The sequence below is a fragment of the Oncorhynchus nerka genome, linkage group LG14, assembly GCF_034236695.1.
Source record: "Oncorhynchus nerka isolate Pitt River linkage group LG14, Oner_Uvic_2.0, whole genome shotgun sequence".
NCBI lineage: Eukaryota > Metazoa > Chordata > Actinopteri > Salmoniformes > Salmonidae > Oncorhynchus > Oncorhynchus nerka.
In genome coordinates, this window is record NC_088409.1 from 38288788 (window position 1) to 38305706 (window position 16919).

Sequence of the window (16919 nt, forward strand, 5' to 3'; positions counted from 1 at the left end):
TCCCTGGAGACTTCCTGTGCCACTCTTCCAAGCCACATGGTGCCAGACCAGACCACAATAAACTAGATAAGACCCTAAATAGACCATAACACAATAACCCATCAGACTAGACCAGCCCAGAACACAATACACTATTACATTGACACGTTAGAATAGACTAGACTAGAACAGCCTAGACCTACCTGTACTAGAACAGGCCACACAGGATCACAGCAGCACAACCTGCTTATGGAGTATAGGGCTTAAGGGTTGTTTTTGGACCAGGCAAAACTAACACAATGGCGCACAGAGAATGCTGAACACGCTTTGACATCCACACACACTTAATGTGTGCTGCCGTGGCAGTGCCAGGTACTTGGCAGCCTGCAGTAATTACCCAGGCTAATGAAGGGTCTGACCGAGGTAGTTAGCCTCTGGCTGGGAGCAGAGCTGATCAAAGAGCTAATAAAGCCCTGTTTCAGATCACTGTCTCTGACACACCGCCACAGGCACTACTATACCCCAGCACAATTAGCCTGCGGACTAACATTGAGTGTCCCCCCTCCTTTCTCTCATTAGCCCTATTTACAGTACCTTCAGAAAGTATTCATACCCCTTGATTTATTTCACATTTTGTTGTGTTAAAGCCTGAATTTATAATGGATTCAATATATTTTTTCTCTCACCCATCTACACACAATACCCCATAATGACAAAGTGAACACATTTTTTTTAAATTTAAGCAAACTTATTGAAAATTTTAATTTGCTGCGGAGGATAAGTTCATTAGAGTTAACTGCACCCCAGAAATCGGCAATTAACTGCACCTCAAATTGCACCTCACAGAGTTCAAGTAACAGACACATCTCAACATCAACTGTTCAGAGGAGACTGCGTGAATCAGGCCTTCATGGTCGAATTGCAAGAAGAGACTTTCTTGGGCGAAATCTGTCCTTTGGTCTGATGAGTGCAAATTTTAGATTTTTGGTTCCAACTGCCGTGTCTTTGTGAGATGCAGAGTAGGTGAACGGATTATCTCTGCATGTGTGGTTCCCACCGTCAAGCATGGAAGAGGAGGTGTGATGGTGTGGGGGTGCTTTGTTGGTGACACTGTCTGTGATTTATTTAGTATTCAAGGCACACTTAATCAGCATGGTTACCACAGCATTCTGCAGCGATACATCATCCCATCTGGTTTGCACTTAGTGGGACTATAATTTGTTTTTCAACAGGACAATGACCCAACACAGCTCCAGGCTGTGTAAGGGCTATTTGACCAAGGAGAGTGATGGAGTGCTGCATCAAATGACCTGGATTCCACAATCACCCGACCTCACCCAATTGAGATGGTTTGGGATGAGTTTCAGAGTGAAGGAAAAGCAGCCAACAAGTGCTCAGCATATGTGGGAACTCCTTCAAGACTGTTGGAAAAGCATTCCTCGTGAAGCTGGTTGAGAGAATGCCAAGAGTGTGCAAAGCTGTCATCAAGGCAACGGGTGGCTTCTTTGAAGAATCTCAAAACCCTTTTTTGGTTACTACATGATTCCATGTGTTATTTCATAGTTTTGATGTCTTCATTATTATTCTACAATGTAGAAAATAGTAAAAATATAGAAAACCCTTGAATGAGTACATTTGGACTGGTACTGTAAGTATTCACACCCCTGAGTCAATACTTTGTTGAAGTCTTTTTGGGTAAGCCTCTAAGAGCTTTGCATACCTGGATTTTTCTTGATTTTATTTTTCAAGCTCTGTCAAGTTGATTGTTGATCTTTGCTAGACAGCCATTTTCTTGCCATAGATTTTCCAGACAATTTAAGTTGAAACTGTAACCAGGCCACTCAGGAAACATCAATGTCACCTTGGTAAGCAATTCTAGTGTAGATTTGGCCTTGTGTTTTAGGTTATTGTCCTGCTGAAAGGTGAATTTGTCTCCCTGTGTCTGTTGGTAAGCATCTTGAACCAGTTTTCCTCTAGGATTTTACCTGTGCTTATAGCTGTATTCCGTTTCTTTTTATCCTAAAAAAACTTCCTAGTCCTTGCAGATGACAAACATACCCATAACATGCTTGAAAATATGAATAGTGGTAGTCAGTGATGTGTTGTGTTAGATTTGCCCTAAACATGTTTTGCAGTATTACTTAAGTGCCTTGTTGCAAACAGGATGCATGTTTTGGAATATTTTTTATTCTGTACAGGCATCCTTCTTTTCACTCTGTCATTTAGGTTAGTATTGTGGAGTAACTCCAGTGTTGTTGATCCATCCTCAGTTTTCTCGAATCACAACCATTCAACTCTGTAACTGTTTTAAAGTCACCATAGGTTTTTGTCCTCTGAGTTAGGAAGGACACCTGTATCTTTGTAATGACTGGGTGTATTGATACACCATTCAAAGCCTAAATAATAACTTCACCATGCTCACAGGGATGTTCAGCTTCCGTTTCTTTCATCTTCTACCAATCGGTGCCCTTCTTTGCGAGGCATTGAAAACCTCCTTGGTGTTTGTGGTTTAATCTGTGCTTGAAATTCATTACTCGATTGAAGGACCGTACAATTATCTGTATGTGTGGGGTATAGAGATGGGGTAGTTAAATCGTGTTAACCACTATTGAACACGGAATGAGTCCATGCAACGTATTATGCGGTTTGTTATTTTGACTCCTGACCTTATTTAGGCTTGCCATGACAAAGGGGTTGAATACTTATTGACACAAGACATTTGTTTTTACAAACAAAATTCTACTTTGACATTATGTGGTATAGTGTGTGACACAAAATCTACATTTAATAAAGGTTCAATTCAGGCTGTAACACAACAGAATTTGTAAAAAGCAAAGGGGTGTGAATACTTTCTGATGATTCTGTATCTCCATAAAGGCCTGGTGACTCATTATTATTTTATATTTTTTAAAATTGAATTTCACCTTTATTTAACCAGGTAGGCTAGTTGAGAACAAGTTGTCATTTGCAACTGCGACCTGTTCAAGATAAAGCATAGCAATTCGACACATACAACAACACAGAATTACACATGGATAGTCAATAATACAGTAGAACAAAAGAAAACAAAAAGTCTATATACAGTGAGTGCAAATGAGGTAAGATAAGGGAGTTAAGGCAATAAATAGGCCATGATGGTGAAGTAATTACAATATAGCAAATAAACACTGGAATGGTAGATGTGCAGAAGATGAATGTGCAAGTAGAGATACTGGGGTGCAAAGGAGCAAGATAAATAAATACAGTATGGGGATGAGGTAGGTAGATAGATGGGCTGTTTGCAGATGGGCTATGTACAGGTGCAGTGATCTGTGAGCTGCTCTGACAGCTGGTGCTTAAAGCTAGTGAGGGAGATATGAGTCTCCAGCTTCAGAGATTTTTGCAGTTCGTTCCAGTCATTGGCAGCAGAGAACTGGAAGGAAAGACGACCAAAGGAGGAATTGGCTTTGGGGGTGACCAATGAGATATACCTGCTGGAGCGCGTGCTATGAGTGGGTGCTGCTATGGTGACCAGTGAGCTTATTGGTATAATATGACATCCGTGGTACATAAACCATTTTTTTTTTAATGATTCTTTACTTGATGGACTTTACAAACCTGAAGTTGGTGCGTCTTTGAAGAAAGTATGATTTGAAGTGCCTATTAGGTGTTGGTCTGTCTGTTTGTCTATTTGTTTGTCTGTTTGTCTAGACGTCATGTGTAGGGTTGCACATTTTGGGGAATATTCAGAGGTGGAAACTTTCTGTGGGAATTAACGGGAATATATGGGAAGTAACTGAAATGTATGAAAATTAATACCATTTCAATGTAGATGTTTTTTGCATTGGATATATTTACCATGTATGGAGAAAGAAGCATAAACCTTTTACCTTATCATAAGTAGACATAATTGCAAATTATTAAATCCTTCCAATAGAAAAAAAAAAACGATTTAATTACGAATGGAACTTTATTTAAATGAGTTGACTCTTCACATGGGATGATTTCACGGAACAACAAAAGGGAATATTGAATGAATCCCAATGATCCATCGCATCTCCCAAAAATGTTTTCAACATACAGCTGGAAAGTGATAGTCTAGAAGCTAAAGCTTTGGCTGTCTTCCTCTCAGGCTTCCAAGTTTTCTCCCTTAATGTCCACCTCTTGAACATAGGACTCTGAGGCCTCATCTTCACTGTCACTTTCCAACCTTGTTGAGGACGGCTCAAAATGCCTCAAATTTGCTCAAATGTTCCCTTGTATTGGTCAGCCTGTTGTGTACTTTAGTGTGTGTGTTCCTAAACAAGGACCAGTTGGGCTCTGAGGTGGCTGATGTTAGTGGGATTTGGAGGACGATGGAAGCAACAGAGGAAAGAGCCTCAGATCCACAAAGTCCCTTCCACCAGGTGGCTGTTGAGATATGTTGGCACTACTGCCATATTGCATATCCATCCCAAAGCCCTTGCTTGGAAGTCTACTTTGCCAGACTGCCAAGAACCTTGCCCTCATCCATGCCAAGGTGGCGAGACACGGTATTGATGACACCATGTTCTTGCCAGCATACTGGGCTTCAGGCAGAAGTCTTCACGCTTTATGATGTATTTCAGAACAGATGTTTCCTCTGCTTGGAGCAACAGTGAAGTGGGCAGGGCAGAGTCTGAACATCCGATAAGATGGCGTTGTCTCCTTCAATCCGTGCAATGGCTACTGCTATAGGTTTCAGGAGTTTCAGGCTGCTTACCACTCTCTCCCAAAATACATCATCCAGGAGGATCCACTTGATGGGGCTGTCCATATCGGCAGACTGTGATATGGCCATTTCTTGGAGAGACTCCTTCCCCTCCAGGAGACTGTCAAACATGATGACAACACCACCCCAATGGGTGTTGCTGGGCAGCTTCAATGTGGTGCTCTTATTCTTTTCACTTTGCTTGGTGAGGTGGATTGCTGCTATAACTTGATGACCCTTCACATACCTAACCATTTCCTTGGCTCTCTTGTAGAGTGTATCCATTGTTTTCAGTGCCTGATGTCCTTGAGGGGCAGACTCAATGCCTGAGCAGCACAGCCAATGGGTGTGATGTGAGGGTAGGACTCCTCCACTTTAGACCAAGCAGCCTTCATGTTCGCAGCATTGTCTGTCACCAGTGCAAATACCTTCTGTGGTCCAAGGTCATTGATGACTGCCTTCAGCTCATCTGCAATGTAGAGACCGATGTGTCTGTTGTCCCTTGTGTCTGTGCTCTTGTAGAATACTGGTTGAGTGGTGGAGATGATGTAGTTAATTATTCCTTGCCCACAAACATTCAACCATCATAGATGACTGCAATACAGTCTGCTTTCTCTATGATTTGCTTGACCTTCACTTAAACTCTGTTGAACTCTGCATCCAGCAAATTAGTAGCTAAAGCACGTCTGGGAGGAGGGGTGAATGCTGGGCGAAGAACATTCAGAAATCTCTTCCAATACACATTGCCTGTGAGAATCAGAGGTGAACCAGTTACATACACAGCTTGAGCAAGACATTCATCAGCATTTCTCTTAAGTTCCTCAATTGAGTAAAAAAAACTTCTGATTCCAGGAGGACCATGAGCTGTTGCTATCGATAAGGTGTCTGATTCATCATATTCACCTCAAATAGAAGTAGAGGGACTTTTGTCAGAGGTTGCTTATTGTGAGCGCTGAGGAAACTTTATGCACCTGGCCAGATGATTCTGCGTCTTTGTTGCATTCTTCACATATGATTTGGCACAATATGTGCAAATGTACACAGCTTTTCTTTCTACATTAGCTGCAGTGAAATGTCTCCACACATCAGATAGTGCCTGTGGCATTTTCCTGTAAAGATTTGAAAAAACATACAATTCCATGTACAGATAAATAGTTAAGCAGTTAGATTAAACAACTCCTTTGTACGATAAATGTTTTAAAATGAAACATGTATGGAAACATGTTAATTTAAACACACTTTACTGTAGGCTATTATTTACTAGTTAATAAAAAATCAAGTATGTCATATAAAATATATTCACCCCTCTCAGTATTGCAATCAAAACTTACCAGAAAGCATGTTGCCCTTGGCTCAGACAGTTTAGTAGTGTGGGCTCAATAGCATCTCATTAGTGTGCAAGATCTTGAGAATCAGCTGTACATGTGATGGAAGAATGCACTGTGCATGCAGAGGGTTGAACATCTATTGAATTGGGGATAGTTTAACCAGAATATGCCACAAGACCTAGAATTTCCTTTTGTGTATCCAACAAAAAAGGTTCACTGTTTTTAGCTAACTTTTTTGATGAATTTAAGCAGAATTCCCAGAAAAATTCCACAAAATTCCATAAAGATGCCAACCCTTTCCAACCCTAGTCATGTGGCCAGTGGCTGTTGTGTAAGGAAAATAAATAGATGGTCATCTATCCTCTCATTGTACTGGGTTGGTATACTGAGTCACCAAGGTGTAGGAGGGTCAATCCGATTAGGATATTGATCACTTATGCATTGTAAATGGGTGGTTGACACAATAAGCCCTTGGACTAAGCAGTGCACAACTCCTGGTTCCAAGGATTGCCGTGTTTGCTAGTTTAAAATTGCCGTGTTTGCTAGTTTAAAATGCATTTAGTGTGTTATTTCTCATCATACAGATGTAAGATCTTAATTTGATCACCCTGTTGCAGGAAATGTTAAACTTGTAGTGTATTTGAGCATTAAAAAGGTTTCTAAAGTTTGTAATTTCCACAATTTCAGACTTGATTATCCCTTACGAAAAATGTATCAACGACTACAAAATTGTCCATTAATTTTAATCCACATAATAATTTACATTTCCTGTTGCTGCCGGATTATTTTCCTGCTATATAAGACTTCCTCATTCTGCTCACACAACATTGGCCTGCAGGTTGAACTAAATTGAAGACCTGTTACATTGTTACAGATGTAGGATCTTAATTTGAGACAGTTTGCACCAGCAGGAAAAAAACACTGCAGCAACTGGAAATGTGAATTATTATGTGGATTATAATTCATGGATTTTTTTTGTAGAGGTTGATTCATTTTATTTTAGGGCAAATCAACTCTGAAATTTTGAAGTGAAAATTACAAACTTTAGAAGCCTTTTTAAACCTTGAATACACTACAAGTTTTCTGCTGTGAAGGAAAATTCTCATCAACAAAAGAGTGATAAAATTAAGATCCTACAGATATGCTCTGTTTAAAGGATGGTTTTTAAGATGCTTGTTGAATACAATACATAAGATTGTTCTTATTCCTACATGTATTAGACAGGTCTATAATTCAGGACTTTGGTTGTTGTGTATTTTGCTAGAAAAAAAACATATTTGACCATATGTGCAATAATTATCATTACTCTCCTATTGTCTTTACTCTCTTTTTATAACCCTCTCTCTCTCTGCACCCGTAGTGGTGTTTGTGTGTTGCTCTCCGGACACGTTCAGGCAGCTGATGGTTCACTTCCGGCGGGCGGGCCTTCCTCAGGAGGAGTTTGTTTTCTTCTACATTGACATGTTTGGACACAGCCTGGACTCCCAGAATGCTCAACCCTGGGCCAGAGGGGACCAAGACGACCTTGTCGCCAAGGAAGCCTTCCAGGTAAGCCTTGGATCAGAGTCAAGTGTATCATCTCATTCCTCATCTCATTCCCATCATTACCTTGGAAACAGGTATGTGCTGTATTCTCCGCTGACTTACACAGCAGGCCCTGAAGCAATCATATTTTGATATCCCTATGTTTCCCCATGGCTGTCATTGGTGTTAAGTGTGCTGCCAGGCAGATGAGATGACAAATCTAATCTGGTTTATTTTCCATTCTCTCACTGTGAAGTACTTTAATTTTCTTCTCAATTCCCTAGTGAGTAACAGACTCTACAGCGAGGGGAAGAGAGGCAACATGACTATATGTTTTGTAACATCCCGTCAATGTGTTGATATTAGTCTCATCTCACAAAGCCTGAAAGAGCAAAACAAATGGGCCAGAGGTTTAAAAATGTAACTGATGCACGTACTGTACTGGTGGGTCGTGGTCATATTTCTTAGGTTGAATCGGATTTTAAGTGGGTTCTAATCGTCTGGGAACCAATGCCATAACCCATACGTATGAACACTTCTCTCACTGCTGTGTTTTTACAAGTTATCCTTCTCAGACCTTAGTTTTCTGCTTGAATGAGGTTGGGCCTGTATCTACACAGACTGTAGGAATGGGAGGGAGGAGATGAGATCACTTGATGAAAGTTATTGGGTGTTTTGGAGGATGTGTTCTGGATGACTGGTCGTATTGACAACATATAATAGAGCAACTAGGCTCTAATAACAGTTGCCTGTTTATAAAAGGGACAGCCTGGGAAAGAGGAACATACTGTTAATTTCTACCACAGAAGTGGTGTTTCTCACACCTGTGGTTCATTCATTCATTAGTAGAAATCATCATGTGGTACGATTCTGTATAATTCAGTGAAACCTTTGTCTTATGAATCACAATCGCTTTTATTCTTTGTGTCTGTCTCAGAGTGTGAAAATCCTGACCTATAGAGAACCCCAGAACCCTGAATATAAAGATTTTGTGAGGGACCTGAAGACAGATGCCAAGAGAATGTTCAACTTTACGGTGGAGGACTCACTGGTAAGGGGCTGCACTGTGTGTGTGTGTGTGTGTGTGTGTGTGTGTGTGTGTGTGTGTGTGTGTGTGTGTGTGTGTCTCTCTTAGAGAGAGAGAGAAAGAACTGAGATCAAAAGGAGTATTTATAAAAGGAGACAGAACTTGATCTCAATGTGGCACAGACTTGAGGCAATATGAAGTTGAATACTTATGCTAAGGCATGAAGACTACTACACAAAATAAAGCTCTGTATTATAATCTATACACTGAGAGTACAAAACATTATTAACTTGACATCGGCTGACCAGGTGAATCTAGGTAAAAGCTATGATCCCTTATTGATGTCACGTGTTAAATTCACTTCAATCAGTGTAGATGAAGGGGAGGAGACAGTTTAAAGAAGGATTCTTAAGCCTTGAGACATGGATTGTGTATGTGTGCCATTCAGAGGATGAATGGACAATACAAAATAATTAAGTGCCTTTGAACAGGGTATGGTATTAGGTACCAGGCGCACTGGTTTGAGTGTGTCAAGAACTGCAACGCTGCTGGGTTTTTCACACTCAACAGTTTTCCTTGTGTATCAAGAAAGGTTCACCACCCAAAGGACATCCAGCCAACTTAACACAACTGTGGGGAGCATTGGAGTCAACATGGGCCAGCACCCCTGTGGAACGCTTTCGACATCTTGTAGTGTTCATGCCCAACAAATTGATGCTGTTCTGAGGGCAAAAGGTGGTGCAACTCAATATTAAAAAGGTGTTCCTAATGTTTTCTACACTCAGTGTAGGGCTATCATATTTTATAGAACATCTCATTATGGAACATTTGATTGAGCCACATCTGACAGGGAAGAAACACATACAAAGAACTATCAGTAGTACTAGTTCATTTAGCTAGCAGCAGTACTCGTTTATTTAACAATATTACTAGTTCATTGGGGTTTGCACATCTGAGAGTGTGTAGAAAGTGAAGATGGAGAGGCTGCAATAAGTAGGCTTATACGTAATTGGCTCGCCTGCAATGCTTGGACAATTGATTCAATTTATTTTGGAAGAAAAAGCTGATTTAGTTAGTGGAGCTTATCTTCTTATTATGTTCCCTACAAAGGTGCACAATGATGATATTCTACACACTTCTGCAGCTAAATCATTGGTGTCTTGTTTAGATGAGAGAGACATACACGTATGTGCACACACACACACACACACACACACACACACACACACACACACACACACTCACAAAGATCGGCATGATACATCCACCTATCCTCAATATGGCAGATTGACTGCATTCAAGTCCATCTTTCATCTCTGACTCCGGATGGAGGTGTCTGTCCTTGCATGCATGCGTGGGCTTTCGCGTCAGTGACTATTTAGGAAGCAAAATAAAAACAAAGAGCTTGACAGACCACGTCATCTAACTGCCCTCCCTGTTCGACACACACAAATCCAGAATTGTACGCCAGGGCTTCTATTCCATCTCCGGGATGAAGGGAGGCTCGCCATTGGTCCTGGTTTCAGACAGGGCTGTCTGGCACCCCTCACAAGCCGATGAATCACTTGTAGCAGACAGCTAAGTGCAGTCAATGTGATAAATAGACAGGTCTGAGTCTGGAGGATGAGGAGAGGCACAGAGCATGAGAGCTCTGCCCTGGTCTACCTGGTCCTCATTCACCCTGCCTGCACATTGTGTCTGTACGTTTCCAATTGATGCAACTGAACTGAGTGAGTTGTTTGAGTGGGTTATTGTCCTCATATTCCATTTTGTGATTGATGTGGACAGTTCTTTTGGTTTGGGGCCATTGTTTGGAGAGATGATGAGATAGAAGAGGAAATTGTTTCTCAGGCAGAATTGTGAAATTAATAAAGGGGTAGAAATAGGTACGGAGATGATAGGAAATAGTTTTCGTTGAAAGAAATAGAAAGTGGTATTAACTTGTGGTATTAACTCTACACTGTAGATAAGCTTGTAGAAGAGACAAGTAGTTAGCAGAAGAAGTTCTGTTCTCCATGGCAGTGGCACAAATATACAGTTGAAGTCGGAAGTTTACATACACCTTAGCCAAATACATTTAAACTCAGTTTTTCACAATTCCTGACATTTAATCCTTGTAATAATTCCCTGTCTTAGGTCAGTTAGGATCACCACTTTATTTTAAGAATGTGAAATGTCTGAATAATAGTAGAGAGAACGATTTATTTCAGCTTTTATTTCTTTCATCACATTCCCAGTGGGTCAGAAGTTTACATACACTCAATTAGTATTTGGTAGCATTGCCTTTAAATTGTTTAACTTGGGTCAAACATTTCAGGTAGCCTTCCACAAGCTTCCCACAATAAGTTGGGTGGATTGTGGCCCATTCCTCCTGACAGAGCTGCTGTAACTGAGTCAGGTTTGTAGGCTTTCTTGCTCGCACACGCTTTTCAGTTCTGCCCATGTAACGGCTCTCGTTGGTGGTAGAAAGAGTAGACCAAGGCGCAGCGTGGAAAGTGTTCATGATTTTAATTTAAAAAACACTCAAACAAAATAACAAAATCGAAAACGAAAATGCAAAGTTCTGTCAGGCAACAGTAACTAAACAGAAAACAAGATCCCACAACCTAATGGTGGGAAAAAGGGCTGCCTAAGTATGATCCCCAATCAGAGACAACGATAGACAGCTGCCTCTGATTGGGAACCACACTCGGCTAAAAACTAAGAAAAAACATAGAATTTCCCACCCGAGTCACACCCTGACCTAACCAAACATAGAGAATAATAAGGATCTCTAAGGTCAGGGCGTGACAGCCCACACATTTTCTATAGGATTGAGGTCAGGGCATTGCTTGCACACGATTTTTCAGTTCTGTCCACAACTTTTCTATGGGATTGAGGTCAGGGTTTTGTGATGGCCACTCCAATACCTTGACTTAGTTGTCCTTAAGCCATTTTGCCACAACTTTGGAAGTATGCTTGCGGTCATTGTTAATTTGGAAGACCCATTTGCGACCAAGCTTTAGCTTCCTGACTGATGTCTTGAGATGTTTCTTCAATATATCCACATCATTTTCCTACCTCATGATGCCATCTATTTTGCACCAGACCCTCCTGCAGCAAAGCACCCCCACAACATGATGCTGCCACCCCCGTGCTTCACGTTTGGGATGGTGTTCTTCGGCTTGCAAGCGCCCCCCTTTTTCCTCCAAACATAACAATGGTCATTATGACCAAACAGTTCTATTTTTGTTTTATAGATAGTGAAATAATCTGTCTGTAAACAATTGTTGGAAAAATTACTTGGGTCATGCACAAACTAACTGACTTGGCAAAACTATAGTTTGTTGTTTCAAATATTTTTATTAAACACACACAAGAATGGTGTATAGGTATACATGACAAGTATACAATTCTTATCTAAACATAAAAGAGCATACAGGAACAACAAGACCCAGAGTTCTGGGTGCAGAACAAATAATACAAAACACGACATACAAAACAAGGACACGTAGAAAGAAAGAGGGAAGATGTCCCCCTACCCCCCCCATCCCCTATTCCCCCCCCCCAACTGCTCGGGTGGTAGGGCCAGCACACGCTGCCCAAAGGTAGATTAAAATATTACAATTGAGAGTGCGTTAATAAGTACAAATTCACAGCGCCGACTCGTCCAAGTAGGAGAGGAAAGGCTGCCAGATTTTATCAAAAGTTGATCATTTATTGTTCAGAATATATCTAATTCTTTCTAAGTGTACAGTGTTTGCCAATTCACTGAGCCATAATTTGGTAGAGGCGCTTCCCTCCTTTTCCAAAACAACAAGATTAGTTTTTTTGCCGAGATGAGACCATACGAGATTAGTTGTTTTTGGGGGTTGGTTAATCCGTTTAGGGACTCAGATACTCCCAGGATTATCAGAAGCGGGTCTGGATCTATTGAAGTCTCCAAAACTTCAGAGAGGATCCTAAAAATTCCACACCAATAACCATGCAAGCTAGAGCATAGGGCAAAGCAGTGGAGTAGTGTACCCTGCGTAGCCTGACATTTATCACATGTAGGGGATGTGTCAGGAAATATCCTATGCAGTTTAGTTTTGGAATAGTGTAATCTGTGTAATACCTTGAATTGTATGAGACGATGTCTGGAATTAATGGAGCATGTGTGGATATACTCCAAGCTCTCTTCCCAGTCTGCCACTGAGATGTCAGTCCCTAGTTCTTCCTCCCATTTTGCCTTGATGGCATCAGTAGAAGGTGTGCTAACAGATTGAAAAGCATCATATAGACGCGATATCAGTTTATCTGAGGTGGGGCATATTTTTATGCATCCGTCAAACATGGAAGGTTTGGCATTCCCAAATGTTGGGAGGTGTTTTCTAACGTAGTCTCTAATTTGTAGGTATCTGAAAAAATTACTTCTGGGAAGATTATAAGTTTCCCTCAGCAGCTCAAAGGAAGCAAAGGTCCCTTCTATGTATAAATCCCCTATGGTACTTATCCCCAACTCTCCCCATCGCTCAAAGGTGTTATCAAGTTTAGAAGGGGCAAAGGAGGGATTCCTGGCGACAGGGAGCATGAATGACATTGGTCTGAGCTCAAAGTGGACTTTAATTTGCTTCCAGATTCGGACTGTGCTATGTATTATAGGATTGTTACAATAAAGTGACATCTCCAGATTGACAGGCGACAAAATCACAGCGCCAATAGAGAAGGGGTGACACTCCTCACGCTCCATACTAAGCCAGCTGGGTGCCGGGAGTACGTCATCCAACAGAAACGTAACAATGCGGAGGTTAGCGGCCCAGTAATAAAATATAAAATTTGGGAGAGACAATCCTCCTTCCATCTTGGATTTACAGAGGTGTTTTTACCTATCCTGTGTGTTTTATAATCCCAGATGAAAGGATTGATAATTGAGTCCAGTTGTTTATGAAAGGATTTAGGTATGAATACTGGGATGTTCTGATATAGGTAGAGCAGTTGTGGGAGGAAGACCATTTTAATGGCATTAATTCTTCCGAGCAGAGAAATTGGGGAGAGTTCTCCAAAATAGTATGTTTGCTTTGAGTTTTTGTATCAGAGAGGGGAAATTCTCTTTAAATAGTAAGGAGTATTGTTTGGTAACTACAATTCCTAGGTAGGTAAATTTTTCTGAAGATAACTTAAATGGGAGATGTTCTAGCCAGGAGGTATTTTGCGACCGTATGGGCATTAATTCACTCTTGTTCCAATTTATTCTGTATCCCGAGAAGGTACCAAACAAATTGATCACATCAAGAATAGCTGGGATACTAGCCTGAGGTTCTGCTACATAGAGGAGGATGTCATCTGCGTATAGGGAGATCTTATTTAGAGTATCTTTAGTATTATAGCCGTGTATTGCTGCATGAGATCTAATCGTCTGAGCGAGCGGTTCGATAATTAGGGCGAAGAGCATAGGCGACAGCGCACAACCCTGCCTTGTCCCCTGTTGAGGTTAAATCGGGCGACAATGATTGGTTAGTGAGTATTCTGGCACAGGGGTTCCTATATAAAAGCTGGATCCAATTTATGAACCTATCTCCAATATTACATTTCTGTAGGACCTTGAATAGATAGGGCCACTCAACTTGGTCAAAGGCCTTTTCGGCGTCAAGAGATATGACGGCAAGGTCCATGTTGGGTAACCTCTGAGAATACATAATATTGAAGAGGCGCCTGAGATTGAAGAATGAGTTTCTGTTAGGGATAAAGCCGGTCTGATCCGAATGGACCAATTTGCCAATTAAAGTGCTAAGCCAGTTAGCCAGAGTTTTTGCTAAAATCTTTTGGTCTGTATTAAGGAGAGATATTGGTCTGTATGACCCTACCTCTTCTGGATCTTTACCCTTCTTATGTATAACTGTAATGAACGCTTCGTCCAAAGTAGAAGGGAGAGCTCCATCCTCATTGGCCTGAATCAACATTTTGTGCAGATAGGGGGAGAGCATGTTGCTGAATGTTTTATAGAATTCACCAGGGTATCCATCTGGGCCCGGGGTCTTGCCACTCTTTAGAGATTTAATTGTTTCTCGGATTTCATCAAGATATTTCCTTATTCAGGAAGTTAGAATCTTCCTGGTTCAGGGCAGGAAGATTACAGTCCTCCAAAAATGTTTGCATAATTAAGGGGTTAGGATCCGCTTTAGATGTATATAGAGTCTCATAAAACTGCCGGAATCTGTCATTGATATCTTTGGGGGAAGAGAGTAATTCCCCAGATGCAGATTTAACCCTGTGAATCATTCGGTCACTCACATTTTTTCGAAGTTGTCTGGCGAGTAATTTGTGTGGTTTGTCACCAAACTTAAAATATTTTTGCTTGGCATAGAGAAAAGATTTAGCAATTTTAGCTGAGAGAATCTGATTATATTCAAATTTTAAAGAGGTAATTTTTTTATGTTTCTCCATAGATGGGTGGCTAGCATTCTCCCTATCCAGTAAGTGAATTTGTCCCTCTAGTTCTTCCAGTTTTCCTCTGTTTTGCCTACTCCTGGCAGCCTGAAAGGAGATGATACAGCCTCTCAGATAAGCCTTCAGTGTTTCCCACAATAATGCTGGGGAGGTCTCTGTGTTGTCGTTGGTATCAAAGAAAAATTTAATTTGGTCTTTAAGATATTCACAGAATGTTGGTTCTGTGAGGAGCTGAGGATTCAACCTCCAGACCCTCTCGTTTGGTACAATGTCACCCAATCTCAGGGAGAAGGTGAGTGGACTGTGGTCCGAGATTATAATATCATGATACCTCACATTACAGGTATAGGGGAGTAGTCTAGCATCCAACAAAAAGTAGTCAATTCGAGTGTAAACCTTGTGAACATGAGAGTAAAAGGAGTATTCCCTACCCGTAGGGTTAGCGATCCTCCATATATCAAATAAGTTTGAATTTTTTATGTAGGTGTTCAAGAATTCGCTTGAATAGGAGGTAGGGGTTCGCCGGGTAGAGGATCTATCCAAATATTGGTCTAGCACACAGTTAAGGTCCCCTCCAATGACCAGGTTAGTATGGGAGATATCTGGAATCAGGGCAAGGACTCTTTTGAAAAAAGAGGGGTTGTCAATGTTTGGCCCATAGATATTTAGTAGAGTTACTGAGGTAGAGTGGATTTCTCCTATTGCGATCACATACCGACCCTCTTTATCCGCAATAGTGGTTTTATGTAGAAAGGGAATTCCTTTCCGTACCAGAATCGCTGTGCCTCTCGTTTTGGCAGAGAAGTTAGAGTGATACACTTGCCCCACCCACCTACACTTAAGTCTGCTATGAGAGTTATTCTTCAGATGGGTTTCTTGCAAAAATATAATATCAGACGAGAGTGCTTTCAAGTGGGCTAGGACCTAATTGGTTCGTTTAAACCCTTGACATTCCAGGAAGTGAATGTAAGCCCCGCCCTCCTCTCGTTTGTAGTTCCTATGGTGGCCTGCATACCATGTAACTTGATAGAAAGGTAAGAAAGTGCACCAAACCATCACGATCAGCATATGTAGCACCTACACCCGAGCAGTATCCAACCCACCCCTCCCCCCCTGCAAGCACCTTTACTTCCCCACCCTGTTCCCCTAATTTCCCCAACACTTACACCCCCCATCAACCCACATTTAACAGGCATGTACAAACAGGAGAGAAAAAAAAGGAAAAATAAAAATAATAAACACATTGTCTGGCCGATGCCAAAAAAGCACGGCGCGACCTCGAACAAGAGGTAAAACAAAAATAAAATCCCAACTATACGTTCACCTCTCACTATCCTAGAACTTCTACTAACATATGAACTGAGGAGGCTCCCGCGAGTTAAGTGTTCAGTTAGCATCTAATAAACCTAAACCGAATAAGTTGCAACTTAAACATATTGCACATTTAAGCGTCATCCTGGGTCAATCCCAGAGATAAGAAAGAGACATAGCCTCAAGATAATATTGCTAAGCACTGCCGGTCAAAAAATAAACCATCCGCAACCGACCTAGTCAGCCGTACCTTTACATACTGTGGGTCAGGAGATCGGAACAAGGATTTGTTAAATTAAACGTTCCCCCCATAAAAAAAAAAAAGTTTAATTAGTAAAAATATATACCTTATATATATATATACATATACATATACATATACATTTACATACATATACATACACATACATACATACATACACACACATACATACATACACACATACATACACACATATACACACACACACACACATATATATACATACATACATACACATACCTATATATACATATATATACATACACACACATCCATACATATACATGTATGTATACATACCCACACAAAAAAAATCATATATAAAAATATATATTTAAAGAATATGTATATACATCCATATGCACACATACA

The 16919-nt window shown here is 40.9% G+C and overlaps 1 protein-coding gene across 2 annotated transcripts in view; it reads left to right on the top strand.

Moving 5' to 3' along the window:
- LOC115140990 (atrial natriuretic peptide receptor 1-like) overlaps positions 1 to 16919 on the top strand; it is a 66962-nt gene that overhangs the window by 14191 nt on the left and 35852 nt on the right. For both annotated transcript variants that reach the window (XM_029679544.2, XM_029679545.2), the window contains exons 3-4: positions 7376 to 7563; positions 8477 to 8590. In XM_029679544.2, coding sequence (XP_029535404.1) covers positions 7376 to 7563; positions 8477 to 8590 — 302 coding nt within the window. The remainder of the gene's footprint in view (positions 1 to 7375; positions 7564 to 8476; positions 8591 to 16919) is intronic.